At 37.5% G+C, this 16,655-nt stretch overlaps 1 protein-coding gene across 2 annotated transcripts; it reads right to left on the reverse strand.

Moving 5' to 3' along the window:
• Nucleotides 1-48: 48 nt before the first annotated feature.
• On the reverse strand, nt 49-14,921 carry unkl (unk like zinc finger). Of its 2 annotated transcripts, XM_083931621.1 has the most exons (16): nt 14,832-14,921; nt 13,959-14,168; nt 11,646-11,822; nt 10,832-10,965; nt 10,599-10,734; nt 10,393-10,510; nt 9,976-10,060; nt 9,457-9,629; nt 8,881-9,069; nt 8,094-8,144; nt 7,808-7,985; nt 7,619-7,708; nt 7,272-7,508; nt 6,660-6,847; nt 6,295-6,552; nt 49-6,121 (listed from the first exon to the last, which is right to left on the reverse strand). In XM_083931621.1, the coding sequence occupies exons 1-16, from the start codon at nt 14,894-14,896 to the stop codon at nt 5,966-5,968; spliced, it is 2,445 nt and encodes an 814-aa protein (XP_083787747.1). In that variant the 5' UTR covers nt 14,897-14,921; the 3' UTR covers nt 49-5,965. The 2 variants fall into 2 exon arrangements, with proteins under 2 accessions (XP_083787747.1, XP_083787748.1); XM_083931622.1 differs by lacking the exon at nt 8,881-9,069.
• Nucleotides 14,922-16,655: the final 1,734 nt, after the last annotated feature.

The raw sequence follows: 16,655 nt of genomic DNA on the forward strand, positions 1-16,655 counted from the left end.
CAGAATTGTATTCTCCAAGTTGTGTTTGAGACAAAAAGTATTCACACATCAGATGAAAATTATTTTAATTCTCAAGATGATAAAAATAACTGTGAACTCTGTAAACCATTGCATAACTGTAGTGTAACAACTTAACAAGTGTTAACAAACTAGTAACACACTACAGAAAATATGCTGTACACAATCCTCAATGTAGAAAAGAAAAAATCTAGTATTCTAAGACTTGCACCTATATTCTGTGTTCACAACACAAAAAATATCAATATACCAACAGAAACATTTCTACGATTATCAGTAGAGAATTTCCTACATATCCATAAAGCTTGTCACAAAATAAGGGACATATTGTTTGATCTATAAATAATGTCCTAACCCACTGACATTAAGTAAATAAATCCATGAAATGCAGTTTCCTCAGATTTAACATTCTCTATTAAATCACTATATTACCTGAGAAAAATACATTTCTTTACTTATACTTCCTCATTATTCTGATAAATAGAAACTTGAAAACTTGCATTTGTTTTAGTTCTAATAAATTTTATTGAATAGCAGTTCACAACTAGATGCTACATCATAATGAATTAACTGCGCTCCATAATATCCAGTGACCTATTCAATGAATATCTAATTTAGAACGATACATTCAATATTTCAGGGCTTCAATGTTAAAATAACATTTCTACTGAAAGTTTCTTAAGTATATGGAACAACTGGTTCCACATTCAGATCATTTACTTTTGACTTTTGTACAGGTATTTTACTTAATTTGAACAGCTCCATACATCATACTCATATACACGTACAAGATTGCATAAATCTTCAGGCTCCATTTTCATAATATTTAAAACAAAAAGACAACACAACTAACAATAATGCAAAATTAAACTATCCCAATGCAGAGCATAATGAAACATCTAGTACAGTTCACTTACAAGATTCTTCCTATTTGGTGCTTTTCATTCAAGAACTGAGTTTTAGTGCCAAATGATTCATTTGAGATCAAAATTGTGTATTCAATGGTTAAGTATTGCTGTTTTATTTTATTTTTTATAAATTGTATGGCAAATACAGACCGAGACCGATGATTTTCAGTCAGCTATAGACTGCTTCATCCTGTGGAACTGGTGAAGCAAATCTCATTGGATCAGCTGTTTCCCTTTCAGCTCATGTGGCCTGAATCCAGAGGATCATTTAGCAATCCCACTGTGATTGTGTCCACATCAATATTGTAAGGCACTAGAATTTTGATTCTAATTAAGCATTTCATATTTTGTCATCTGAGAGCAAACACTCTCCGAGGCATCTTCTCTCGATACCAATCAATATTATGTAACTATTAAAAGGCACAGATGTAGTTGAAGAGGAATTGGTCCGTTGGAGATAAATTTAACAAATCTAAAGAAATGTAAGCTGTGCTTATCAAGTGAATGTTTGTTTCATTTCTTTTTAGAAAACTTGAATCAGGGAAAATAGACCACTAAAGAGACCCACAACAGATCACCATAACAACAACAATAACAACTACTCATACTCCGCTTATTTATGTCTGTATCTGCCATTAATGTTTCTCACAATCATCATCTGTCCCATCATTTTACAACAACTAATTTGGACCACGGCTTTAAGAAATAGAAAACAAAGTCAGATAGAAAGAAAGCACCTTACAGTCAATGTAGGCCTATCATAACAGCATATAATGCATAACCGTCAATTTCCAAAGTGATTGAGATTATGTAGTTAAGCAAAATCAACAAACAAATGTTTATATGGCCACTTCAGAAGCACAAAGGTCATTCACCTTTGACATTCCTTCATTGAAGACAACACTTAAACTGACACTGGGTCCTCACTTAAGGTCGGCATGTGCTAGCCAGTATTACACAAACCTGCCGTAGAACGTCGATGTATACTTAACACAAAATCAAATATACAAATACACATTTTGTAAGGAACTGACTCATGCATTTTTGATCATTTCTGTATCATCTCACTATAGCCAACTTTAGATAGAAAAAGATGCCATTAATTAACATTAATGAACATTAACTATTTAAGGTACTAGGTGATTACTCTTTAAAATCAATTTAGATGTCTAATTGAAATAAAACCAATGATGAAATGTAGTACAAAAGAAATAACAACAGCTTAGGTCTTTGGTAAAACTGCAAAGAATGGGCTCAAGTCCATTAATGTTGTAAGCAAAAGCCATTGGCATAGTCCTATGGTTAACTCGCTATGAGGATATATGTCCTACTGAATGAAGTATTAAAGCAAAAATCCATCCAAAAACAGAATTCCTGCCACTCACAATGCTTTCTCAGCTTCATCTGGATGCCCCTGGTGCTCTAACCTCCATTTATAACTTTCAGCCAGACCCAGCCCTGTTCACAACAAGCTGATCTGGCCAATGCCTTAGAAATTACTTGAATTCTGTTTAAGGGTAAAATTTCCATTTAGAATACATATTTGGACAGCTACTAGAACACCACTTTGGTTGATTTTTAAGATTTCCACACTAGACCTTATTAATTTAGTTGGCTTCACAGGCAAAACAAAATAGACCTAATGACCCTGTGAAATTAGCTGCACCGTACACTGCTATCCAGTGTATGGGAGGAAAAGAAATCCAACAAATACACATTTAACTTCCATCGATTCAAAAAAAAAAGGGGGACAATCTACAGCAGTACAGGTCTGTGACATCAATCTCAGTGTTATACAAAAGTACTGAAACCTTGACTCAAATGGATTTACAAATCAATAATTCAATCAAATACAATTTAGTCAAATTGCAAATGCAAAAGACAGATTATTTCATAGTTTCTGAAATCTGAGCTGTGGACAACATACAAACACCTAAATGTATAATAATAAAGTACATTAATACATTTTCCAGTAGCAGCAAAGCTTGCAGAAGTTATTAAGCCGTTACTACATTAAAATAAGTCCATACAAATATTCTGGCAGTGTGACAGTGCAAACTTTCTCTCTTTTTTTTTTGTAGCTGGTTAATATACCGCATAACATGCAATACTAGAAATGTTTAGCCTGCCTTTTATGCTGTAGTATAATGTAATCAAGAATCATGAAAATGCTAAAATACCATAACCTTTCTAGATATTTTCCTCTGAGTTGCTTAATTGTCATTTATGTGAATGTAAACAATGCATTTCCCATATTTAGAAGTAGCAAAAGGTGTACCTGGAGATACATGATTTTCTCTTGAATTTAACACAAGAATAAAAAGCTTTTTCTGTTGTCGTTTTTTAAAACACAGTAGAAGGTCATTTTAATTAGAGGAACCCAAGCACAAGTCCTTTTCAACTTACAGGTGAACTATGGAATTCTTCATTCACTGCAGAGTCATTACAATAAAACTAATTTAAGTTACTGACTGTTTAAAAAGCATTTTTATGTGTTGCTATACAAATTCATGTGTCATGTTTGCATACTCCCAAATGTTGAATTGAAAAACCTAATTTCATAAACTTAAGCTGCACCAAAAGAGCACCACGACCGAGGAATGAGCGAGTGGGTAGTTGGGAATTTCATTTCTAAAGGTTGAAGTCAGGTCAAAGGCATCGACAATGTTTGTTTTCAATTATTGTCTGAAGAAATACTTAATGGGATTGGGTCAAATACACTGGCATATATTTATATATACACATATAGTCATAGATCAATGTCAATGATTCTGTAAAGTTAAACAAGACACAGTATGCAGGAACCTGTGCACAAGCTTCAACTACTTGTTTTTCTCTGACAATTCTACACAACCTTTTTAACTAAGGCAAGGCACTTGAGAGTTAGAGGCCGATATGTTCTACACAAGATCAAGAGTCTAGATTCCTTAAAATAAAAAAAATCACCATCTCAGGCTTTAAGCAAATACAATACATGCTTCTCTAATACGCTAGGCTATATACACAACTCTACTTAACAAAACTAACTGATTGAATAACAGCCTAAACATTTAGCATGTGCCTTACTGATATTACAGCTGCTGGTTATGCCTAAAATGCATTTTAAATTTGCACTTATTTGATTGAAATTTGTATAAATCTAACTACGAAAGTAGAAACTATTAAGTACTTTTCTATGAAATCTTAATATGTTGAACCATGCCATGATTTAACAATAGGAAACATGACATATCCTAATTATGTTTCACAGTACACAAAAGCTTCAGACATTAGCTTATATAGAAAAACAACAAATTATAAATCTAAAAAAAGACACAAAAGAATACCTACAAAGCAGCTTAAAGCAAAAGAAAAGAAAAAAAATATATATATCTATATAGCATTTAATAAAGTCCCAGGTCAACAAAGTGCTTTAATAACAAATCAAACTTCTTCAGAATTGGTCAAAATAATGATGCTTGACTGGTTGCATTAAAATGTTAATGGAAATGTGGCTTTACTTAAAGAGGAACACAATGTCATGTTTTGTTGTTTCCTTAGTCTGATTTACTGCAGCTGGTTCAGCATTAATACCTCATTGGACGTGAAACAGACAAAAAAACCTGCAAATTCAGTCTCTATCATTGGACAATACTTTGACCAAAGATTATTAGTGTTGAATGCAATAATGCAAGCGTGTATTAAATCCTCAGAGCATGAAGCTTCTCAATGTTAAAGCACTAACTGGTACAATGAAACTGATCAGCGACGCATTTCACTCATGTCAGTTTTTTAGCAACTTCTACTCTGTAGATGCTATGAGCACACATTCTTTTTTTCCCCTTGAATTTCAGACTAATTAGGATAAATCACAAATAGGATTTCCTAATAAAGTATCAGTCACAATCAGGTTCAGGTTCTTGGATGTCTGGTTTCTTGAGTTACTTCCAAAAGCTCCCAGGTGAATTTGTTGATGCATGTGTATTCCTCTTTAATAAAGAAAAATCTGCTTTAAGTTTTGCCCATTTTATGTTCAACATCCTTAGACCTGACAAGTGTGAATGAACTGAATATTTCCTGGCAGTACATATCAAACATTTACACAGTGATTTCTTTGCATTTGAAAACCTGGAATGCCTATGACACTAAATATAATGGTAGCTGTATAAATATACTGTATTGTGTGGGATTGTTTTCACTTTCAATCCCCATATCAGTGGGCTACAGGGGAACTCCCCTGGACTTTATTACAAAGGATACTTTGTTCATCAAACTTTCTCTACCATCAGAATGACTGAAAAATTACCTAAAGGCATACAGTATGAGGACATAGGAGTTTTTTTAATGTCATTTAAAACTAGAACTTTTCAGATAAGATATTATATTAAAGTTACAGTGAGTATGTTTTCTTTCTTCAAATACAGGAATCTGCGATGTAACAGATTTACTAAAAGCTTGAGACTTTTCACACATTTCAAATTTTTTTTCTGAAAAGTTGCTTTGCGTGGACTTTAAGTGCATTAAGTAAAGAGATCGAAGATTTATCCACAATAATTCCAAAGTGCAGTGACGTATTTCCAATCCATAAACAGCAAAACATTAGGGCAGAAATACAAACTCACACTCATTAATGTCTGTGTGTATACAGCCTTTAACCGAGTGTGTTGGCCCCGTTGGCAATTTTTTTTAAATCTGTAATTTTGTATTTACTGTAAGAACAATGTCATGTTGGCAATGCGTATTGACATTTTTTGGGGAAAGCACGCCTGCATTTTGGGTTTAGTGTATTGCAAAGTCATTTTAAATTTAAGAGTTTGGCTTTTCATACAGAATGCTATCTGGTTGAGCAAGGTAATGTGTACACAAAATGAGCAAAAACTATCATGATTGAATTACCTGTACACAATCTGATTCATAATACTATTTGCTTTGTCAGTCAAACATCATTGTGTTCTAAATGAATTCAATCACTGTATGAAACAGACATTGCTATTTAGAAAATGTAATAGTAGTTTTTCAAAAGGGATAATTCTTTAAATAGTACCTTGAGTAATTGTACATCACCACTTCAGTATTTTTGTTCTACAGTAGGGACATTCTGTTTTACTAGGTGCACAGTTCTCACATAGTACATAATGTTGGCAAGGCTGCAGAACAATGCAACGATCATGCTTTTGGCAAACTATACATTTCTTTGACTGAAGCTGATATATTACCTGTTGGGAAAGAAAAGAATGAATATCAGCGGCAACTTCGGAAATTACAGTTCATGCAGACTTTTCAAATAAGCATGCTTGATGACAAAACGTAGATCTGAATGATAGCCTGATAAAGCGGTTTAAAACTAGTTGCTACAACGAAATTCTGTGTGTGATCTAGTCTTTCTTACCCCGTCTATAAGGTCTAGGTCATTACGCAGCTGACTCTGGAGGGAGTGAAGCTTTGACAAGGGGAGTTTGTCCAGCTCTCCATAGCTACGTAGAAGAGGGGTTCCAGGGGTGCGACAAAGCACGTCAAAGTTCCCTTGGAGCTCTTTCAGCTTGCGCTCTGTTTCCTCCCATTTCTGTTCTGCCAGCTGCCGCTCTGTCTCGGCCGCTTTCGCTTGTTCCTTTGCTTCATGAGCATCTTTCTGGCAAGCTTCACAAGCCTGCAAAAAAAGTTGAATCTTGTGGTTAAAAAAAAATGGCAATCTGTGAAAGATTATTCTGATACTGTAGGACATTATTGCATTGAGAGTTCATTTATAACACTGACCTGTTTGACCTGATGCCAGGCCTCCTCCCATTGTTTGATTTTCCTCTTGGCCTCGTCAAGATCTCTAAAAAGGCGGGCCAGGTCAGCACTGCTGGTTGCGGAGGCTAGGCTGCTGAAAACTGGAGATGGACTTGGTGAAAAGCTGCCACTTACAAAGTCCCAAATGCTGCTAGCCCCTCCATTCAAGCCTAGGTGAGTTGTGTGTTAAAATCACAAGACCAAGCAAAAAAGTCAAAAGTTAGTTGGGACTGGAAAGTTTCAATTCATTTAGAGCTGTCTGATGATTCAAACTATTTTAGTAGTATGTAGTAAGCAGTGATTTTGCTTTGACAAATTAAGAACGGCTTCTTTCTTGTTGCTTCAGTGGGAAAAATATTGTTCTACAAAGACAGCCAGCTTAACTTCCGCACATGGAACTAGAATAAACATTTATGTTAAACTAAAGTTTTTAATACTTACGTGCACTAAAACATGAATATTACTGAACATATGAGTAGAGGTGTAGTACTGTAAGTCTAGAAGAAGCTTAAGCTATTCAGTATCATATAGGACTCTGAGATTAAAATCTGAAGTCAAATGCTTTCCAGCTCACTTCTGATGCAATCAGCTTACCCAAAGAATTCTGGGAAGAGGAGGTGGGTGTTCCCAGGAGGCCATGCTCTTGCTTGGCTAACATGTTTGAAGGTTGATTTTGTTGCGATACCGTCCCAGACAGCAGAGACTGCGACAGAGACTGGGAGAGGGAGCTTAGTGGGGATGTGGAGAGCGATGACGAGGAATTAAAAGAGGACGATCGTGCCAGGGAGCCAGGAATGTTAACTGGAGCAGATCCACCTAGCACCCTTTGACCTGTGGGGACAAAGTAAATACTGTTGTTGCTTTTAAAATAATTTACAAATTATGATAAGAGAAATTGTGATCAACTACTCAAACAACTGAAAGTATGTTAAACTCCTTACATGCCAAGCCTATACTGTTGTCTTGCTCCTCAAACTCCTTATCAAGAGATGCAACATTAATGTCACTGAAGTTGAGGTCCAGAGCGGATCCTGAGAGAAATTATTTTTTTTTTTAAATCTGACATTTGACAATAAAATACAGTGGCAATAGTCAGCTCAATCAGTTTACAGTTGACTTTACACACGTACCTATAACAGACTCCACTGTGTTGCTCCCTGGATAGAAAGGAGTGGCCTTTGCATTCATTGTTGATAAGGTGGTAGGTGAAGAACTATCTGAGCCAATACTAGAGGCCAAGCTGGATGTTATACTGGAGGTAAAGCTTGATGCCAAAGGGTTCACCGCAGAGAATACAGTATTTTGTGTCTAAAAGGCAAGCACAGAACGCATTTGTTTAACTCTCAATGCTGTTAATTAAATTCATATATTAGATCAACTAGTAATCACCACAAAGTGAGCAATTTAAACACAAACCTGTTTTTCTTGGTCCATCAATTTCTGATCCACCTGCCCCTTGTTCTTTATCTAATGACACAGAAACGGCACATTTCAGTAACAAAACGCAAAATTTTACATTCAGAAAGCTAATATCAAATAAAGGCATGCTTAATTAAACAGACTTTTTGCCCTTAACCATTCATTACTCTCCCCAATGGAGCTATCTGTGATTTGATGACATGCTCTGGAGCTGCATTTAGCCGATTCTCAGTATTTCTTTTTTTTTTTTTCATGATTTATGTAGAAACTGTCTACTGTTGAACATCTGATTATAATCCCGGGTGTGTAAACTAAGTGTATCCTGACTCTGTCTGCGACTTGTAGCTCTGGAAATGATTCAGTCATATTGCCTTTAATTACAGTATGTTCCCAACGATAGAAACAGAGACATTTTACTGTGAGTGGGTGACATTATTTCTTTTTCTGTAATTACATCAGAGATCAGTGGAATTTCTTGCGTAGAGTTAAAAATAATCCCTGCTGTGTATGCAGTGTGGAAACATTATCAGGCAGTCTGATTGCAAGTTTGTTGTCAAATCACACAGGTATAAACTAGACAATACTCTCATCAAGTGATAAGATATCAACCAACACATGAAATGATCTAACAACTAAAAGAAATGATAAAGAAAAATGAAACAACTTAAAATGACATGAATGAGAAATAAATCAAAATCAAAATGAATGACTGTGATAAATTAAGTGAAAAGACCTAAGTTGCGTGTTTTATTCTTCCTAAAGCTGAAGAGAGCAGTCTGTATACCTGATCCTCACGTTCAAAGCCCGGAGCTCTAGGATAGTTAGACGTCAGAGATGAGACACTGGATGTGGTGGACTCTGAACATAAACTACTATTAGTTAAGGATTTAGGCCTGCTGATGGATCCCACTGGGGATAACAAACTGTCGTTTCCTGAGCTTGTGGTTACAGGTGAGCTATTAGAACATGAAACCTGAGAAAGAGAAGTGCACATGATCTTAATAAAATGATGATCAAAAGTTGCATAAATAAATAAAACCATTATTCTGAATCGACTATGAAGGTGATGACTGCTGCACATAATCTATCTTAGACTGATAAGGTATCAATAAATGAAGACTAACTCTGTACTGAATTATCGTCTTAAAAAAGACAATCAAGGACAATGTAGTAATGAAATATAAAACAGCAAAGAAAATAGCAATAATGATAAATCAATGTATAATCAAACGAAAAATGAAAAGTAAACAATATCTCAACAAGTAAATGGCTTAGTTGCGACTTGTTTACTTTATAAATCCAACAACCTGGACAAATTTATTCTGATGAATTTCCTATTGAGAAACAGAGAAAAACATACACTTCCTAGTTGTCCGTTGCTACTGGGTAGATTTGCGCTGGTGGTGGAGTTGCCTCCACTGTTCCACTCACTGACTGGACACTCTGAATACTGCTGAGAGCCCAGCTGAGACTGTGAACTTGACTGTATCACTGTTAGCAAAGAGCTCATGGTCTCCTCTGTAGAAGGAATTCCTGAAAGAATTCAAATAAATATGACATTCATATACTATGTAAACATGCAGTTTGCCAACAACCAACATCGAAAAAATGTTTTCATGTGGTTATGTCAGAAGGTTAATGGTGCATATTTTTCAATTTTGGAAAAACAAGACAATGTCCCAACATGTGTGTATATAAAATACTAAAATATTTTATGAATTACATTATCAGAGAGTTACATTGTAACTGATTCCATTGTACAGGACATTTTATATTCAATCCATTTCATCATATATTTTCCTCTCTTCCTCCCAAATGTCATAGATTTATAACTCTCCACCTCACTACTGAGACAGTATTCAGACAAACGTTTACTTACTTTCTACGTGTGCAAATGCACAAAACGGTCCTCTGGGACAGTATCCAGTTTGCCGCATATCATTGCATTTGGTAGATTTGTAGATCTTAAAGAAAGAAAAACAAATCACAAACCAATTAGATACAAAGTTAAGATGTCTGCTCCTAGACAAACTGGTCAGACACAATGTTACATCAGTGAAGCTCTAATGATACTGTATAAACAAAACAATAAAACCTAATAAATACAATATCTTGAACTTGCAGCAGGATTACTCAGTCAAAAACTAGTTTCTCACTCCACATATTATCTTTATTACGGCTGTTTTGGTGACTTGTAAGATTTAGGCTCGAGTATTCTACTTATACTTCACTACAGTGAAGAGGAAGGCTATGACTTATCCACCTATTCATTTTCAGAAAAACAAAATTAACTCACCTCTGGGTGAAACTGCTGTTCAGTGCGAGAGTGACAATACTGGCAACTGTCTCCACTGTCACACTTTGACGGTTCGCCCCATTCATCCCCATGTTTCACATTAGGGCAAGGAGTTGACCTGCATTCATAGTCCGAAAATTTAACCCATTACAATTACACAACCTAATACTACTTGTCGTTCCAACTTAAACTGAGTCATATCTTACCTATACTTGAACTTTCTAGGATTCCGTCTTCGATCTCTACTGTTGTGGTAGTGAGGGCAAGCGTAGCCTTGTCTGCATAGTCTTGGGGGCTTTGTACACTGATCGGTTTTATAATTGGCTAAAACAAAGTTGGTATCTACAAAAAGAAAATAAATAAATTAGCCTTTCATTTTGCAGGAAACTGTTATTTGGCATTACACGAGACAATTATCATCAGAGTGGGGAGTACTCACCTTGCCACCGGGGGTCTTCTGTCAGAGTTTTCTCAATCATAGCTTGGCTGGCTAATACCCCAGGCTGCAGATCAGGAATACCTTCCCCAGATCCCAACTGTCCATTTTGAAGGGCTTCTTGTGCTTGAATCTCTCTGTGCACATAAATACAATTATTAGTTATTTTTATCGTCACCCCAAAAGGGAAAAAATATATTTCGGCTGAACACCCTTAAGCTTGTTTTTTTTTTTTGTTAAACATAGTATAAAGCTAACTGGCCTTGCAAGCAATCACCATCAAAGTTCATCTTTAAACTGAAAATGTTATTACAAATGATATCTGTTGAATCTAAATCTCAAAATGCCGTACAGACACAAAGACAAGTAACACCTTATACTAGACCATCTGAAATATAAGGTGCCTTAACATTAATTATAGGCAGGTGTAACTGCATGATATAATACATAAAATACATCTTAAAACATTCAAAATACCTAATTATTTATACAGAGATTTATCGATTTAATCATTTGCAATTTTCACCACATTTTCATCAGGAAATCATAACCAGTACTGGTTTCAGCTAACCTCCCTCTGACTCTTTCAGCAGAACGTTCAATAAAACATGTTCATTTAGTATCAGGTTTTTGTATTTTTATTTTAGAAACCGAGTTACAATCCAAAATGTAAGTCTCGCAATCCGTTTAACTCTTTCAATACAAGTATTATAACTGATTATGTCTAAATTGGCTGATTTGTCCATTCCATTTTGAGGCTTGTGAGTGAAATGTTTGGCACGGAAAAGAAAGGGCTACTATTTGCTTTGTATGTCACCTGATATCATAGACTGGAGGTCGGAGATCATGTGGCCCGTGAGCAAAAGCACAATGGAGGCCATTCTTCACACAATGCCCTCGAGCGTCCGTCTCATGGATACATGTGCCAGTCTTGTAATAGCGTAGATGGTACTTGCGCTCTGTGTCACCAGTGGTCCGGTGTAAATAAGGACAGCTAAGGAAGCAAAAATACAACATTGAAATATGTCATCAGTTGAAAAAGAAATGAATGAAACGATTGGGCATGGCACATAAGTGCAAAGCAAACCTCATATCCTTCCAAAATAAACATACCACATGATCCTCCTTCAAATACTAGGTATAATTGTAGAGTACAACTCTTAAATGCCCTGCAGGCAGCGTGTTTCATGTGACAACATAGTAGCCAAATGCTGCACTGACATTTAAAACATAGTACAAAAAAGGATTAGAAATTTTAATTAAAAAAGAGGGAATTATTTTAGTTGCACAAAATTTTGATCAGGAATAAGATTCTACTGTGAGTGCAGGGCTGACAGACCAGCAATGCCTCAAGTAAGATATGGCCAATAAGCCCCTTGAATAAACCAATTTTTCCTTTCTTGAGTAGCAACAGTTGCTATGGCAACACATAAGGTCATACAAAAATAGCTGCCATTGGCAGAGGAGGAGTTGTAAGGATCACAGCAGTTCATTTTCCATTAGGTCAATAAACGTATTTCTTTTTTATTTCTGTGGGGATCAATTACATGCTGTGCCATTTTTAATTCTCAGTCCCATAGAGAGGCGGCCACATATCTAGTTTCTGTGCGACTTTACAGTTTAGTCAATAATTATGATGATGCTTTACTTCTCTAATGCCACAAGTCTGTCACAAAATGTTTAGAAAACATTTTTCCTTTGATGACGAATTACGTTACGAGCAAAACAATGAAGACTATCTGGTAATATATAAGAATAACTTTTACACGCACACACACTCCACAATTGGTATCCGTGCGTAAGCATGATTGTCCCACCCCCTCCCTCTTCCCCCGCAGCCAATGCCCACCTTCACTCACATTATTTGAAATGATCCGAGCCTTGGCTCGATTGCTTCTTGCTTACACATCATCACTCCTCTGAGATTTTGTTTTGTCCAGCTGTTTTGAGTATTTTCATCTGACCAAACCTGCAGTAAACACTCTGCATCAAACCACCATGAGCCCCTCTGCGGCATCTTTTTAAATGTCCGTCGCAGGGAACAGTTGTATATAAACAGACATCAGACACCTTGTAGGGACACTATAGGGAACTGACATTTTTGGAAAATATGAAGCAAGGGACAGACATGTTTATATTTAATTGCCATTAGCTGAAAATAAGAATAGTGCCAGTGGATATTTCCCTGGAGGGCACCCAGAGACAACCTGTCAAGTAGCTTTATATCGAAGACAAAGAGGTGTGGTAATGTCACATGATAGGGTGAATTTAATAAAAAATGTTACGTTTGTACACACTCTACATAGAGAATGCATGCAGCAACACAAAGTGCAAATATGTTTCCCTTGCAATATTACATCTATACCATGTTGCAGCAACATCACATCTGTTAGAAAGGGGACAGTAAACTGCAACACATCATATCTTTCATATTGCACTCCTCACCTGTGTAAAGAAGACACACGGTTTTATACCTTAGCACTAGATCACTCTTTACAGCGCTAGAAATGTTTGATTGCAAAAGGACACAGTCCTTTCTTGGTGGTCTTTTTTTTTTTAAACACAGGGCTTCTGCGTTTATAACCAGACTGACAGTTTTTAATCTCAGATCAAGCCCAGCTGAGCTGATGTGCACATATGCCATTAAACAAAGAGCTTTATCCTACACATTTGTGTCAACGTAGCCAGAGTAAACTGGTCAAATAAAGTTAATCATCTGTAGGAATTTCCCTCAAAACGCACAAACATAATAAAAAAGAGCACACCCCCACCCCAATACAAATATCACTTCCACAGTTAGCAAAAAAGCAGTTCCTCCATGGTCTACAGACACCCTTTCAGTCACTGTAAAAGTCACTATATTAAGCAATCAAGTACTACTTTAACGAATATACTTTTATCATCCCAGTGCATACACACCAACGCCCAAAGTCTATTAAGGGACACGTTTCTCAACCAGTGATGAAATGTCCCGATGAACTGTATTCAATGATTCCGCGGTACTAGCTTCATTCAAGTGTGGATTTATATCATAAAGCTGCAACAAAAACATCTGTCATCCGTTTGCAGCTGCATCATGACACTGCGTGAAGCTACGAGGATGGCAACAATGACTGAAGCAGGGACTTACTCATCTCCATCTGGGCAAATCCCTGTGGTCTCGTCGTATTTGGTGCAGTACACGTCGGGACTGTAGTTAAAAGTTCCGTCTCGTCTTCTGATGGGTCGTCTTCGCCGCTGGTTGAGAAAATGCCAATGAAAGCACGTAAAGGGTCTATGTTGCGTACACTTGTGCTGGAGGAACAGCGGGCACTGCTCCGTCCTGAACTCCTTCAAGTATCTGAAACAAGGGAAAACAAAAAAAGGTAGTGTCGGGAACCCACGTTTTAAAAATGACCTTTAACTAAGAAAAGAGTCGAAAGCAAGAAGAGAGTTTGGAGACGGTGAGGTGTCGTGTTATGCTGCTAGTGTTGTAGCATACTATGTAATTTTGGGTCACTAACGTTAGCTCGCTATTCAGAGAGCGAACTACGTCGGTATTTCGACCTAACGCTAGTTGAAAGTCCCTGAGCGTACGTCTATAAATGTGCGTAGCAAAGGGGGAACTCAAAATAAGGCCGAGCTATTTACAAGCATACTGGTTAGCGAGTTCCTGGCTAATCATTTAGCAGAGCAAGTTGACGGTATAACATTCAACGGATTACTCAAAACAATTACCCAACTCGGTGAAACAACTGCAAACGATTCCGTCAACGTGTGGCTCGTCTATTAAGTGATTTAAGAGGCCCCGTGTTTCCTACATTAGGGCTGATGTCGTTAGCGTGCAGTCGCTGTTTGCTATGTGACGTTAGGTTAGTCACAAAGCCTGGAAAAGCACCATGTTTTGAACGCGCACACACAAGAGTTGAGGAATGCAAGAAATGCAAACGCGCATAGGTGCACGTGCAAATAACGTTTTCTACAACGAGCGCTTCTGTTGTTTCTTCGCAGCAGCTTTACTCACGTATAGTGTGTAGGTTTCTCGGTTTGAGGAGACGCATTGGCCGCCGTTTTCGAAACCGACGGCATTTTCAGTCAAAACAATGAATTGCGCATGCGCTCGGATCTGTTGCTCGCGTGCATGCACGTCCGCCTGCACAGCAAACAGTGATGCAGGGGCCGCTGCGAAGATGAGCCACTGTTTATGTCGTCTGGTGTTGTAACCTCTATTAGTACACCTTCTCCTTAAATTCAAGTATAATAATTATACAAATTCAATGAGCCAACAGAACAAAAAAAAGTCTGTTCTTTTGAAGGTCGAATATGGTCTATTAAAAGCTAAACTTTAAAAAGAAGAAGAAGAATTACTTTATTGATCCCGCAACGGGGAAATTGAATTTTTTCACTCTTATTATTAATCATGTTACACACAGGCCCGAAATACACACATGACCAGACAGGACCTATACATGCAATTAAGGAGAGTTGTTAGAGCAAGGGGGCTGCCAGTGACCGGCGTCCCGAGCAGTTGGGGGTTCGGTGCTTTGCTCAACAGCACCTCGGCAGTGCCCAGGAGATGAACTGGCATCTCTCCAGCCACCAGTCCACGCTCCATACATGGTCCACACCGGGACTTGAACCAGTGACCCTACGGTTCCCAGCCAAGTCACCTATGGACAGAGCTATTGCCGCCCCCCAAAATTAAAAAAATAATAATAATAATACACCCACGGGGCGTTTTGGGGGGTACAGAACGAAGTATTGGTTTTCCATAAAAAATATATTTATTCTGAATAAGCCTGTGAATATTCTAATTTGTCCAGGCCATCGTTATCCTCAAAGCAATTTCGGTCAAAAGCAACTTGACCTGGTTATTTGTCTAGGAAGACGTTTCACCTCTCATCCAAGAGGCTTCATCAGTTCATGTACGCATCTGACCAGACTGGGACTGGGACTTTATTCTGAATGAATATTAAAACTTTTTCTAGGGGGTTATGGACTTTCTGTCATGTTCTGTTTACATTGTACCAGCCAATAGCGTTGGTTGACTGTTGTTCAGTGCAGCTAAATGGTAAATGGACTTATATAGAGCCTTTCTAGTCTTCCGACTACTCAAGGCACTTTCCCACTACTTGTCACATTCACACAGATGGCAGTAGACAATTACATACCATCTAATCTAACCATTCACACCACATTTACACACCCATGTGCAGCACAAGGAGCAATTCGGGGTTCAGTGTCTTGCCCAAGGACACTTCGACATGTGGGGGAGCTGGGGATAGAACCACCGATCTCTCGAATGGAGGACGACCCACTCTACTGCTGATCCACAGCTGCCCTCAGCTACTGTACGGAAATGTGTTTTGTCAAGCCTGCAGCTGCATTATTTGTCCCACTAGTGATTGGAGACGAGAAAAACGAGAGTCAATATAGGCCAAGCATTCACTCGATTGACTAAATATAATGTATTCAAATATTGACTGAGATAAAGGAGTTCGACGGCATTAGAACACACACCGAAATGGCTACGTTTCTCCTTGATGTGTAAGCTAACTTTCATGTTTACTTAGCTGTAATGGCTAATGGTAACTGTCAGTTAAACTCCTCTGATACTCGTTTTTATGGCGCGATTTGCAGGAGGGACTGGGTTCAAACAGGCTCAAACAGACTCCAGTCTCCTGTAGGCTACTGGGCCGGTTCTGACCAATCTGGCAATGTGACTGCTTTTAATTATTTCTTGTTGTTGCGACTACGATCTTAAGACACTAGATGGCGGTGTTCTGCTCATTTTCCATATTCCACCTTTAATCTTCTGCAAATGATTGTCTAATTATCTACAGTATAC

This window comes from Echiichthys vipera (genome assembly GCF_963691815.1).
Source record: "Echiichthys vipera genome assembly, chromosome: 17".
NCBI classification, from domain to species: domain Eukaryota; kingdom Metazoa; phylum Chordata; class Actinopteri; order Perciformes; family Trachinidae; genus Echiichthys; species Echiichthys vipera.

Coding starts and splice junctions, on each gene's coding strand:
- unkl (XM_083931621.1), bottom strand. CDS start 14,896: ATGCCGTCGGTTTCGAAAACGGCGGCCAATGCGTCTCCTCAAACCGAG. Junction 8,145..8,880: donor GCTTTGAACGTGAGGATCAG/GTATACAGACTG, acceptor CTGTGTCATTAG/ATAAAGAACAAGGGGCAGGT. Junction 7,509..7,618: donor CAACAGTATAGGCTTGGCAT/GTAAGGAGTTTA, acceptor TTGTCCCCACAG/GTCAAAGGGTGCTAGGTGGA.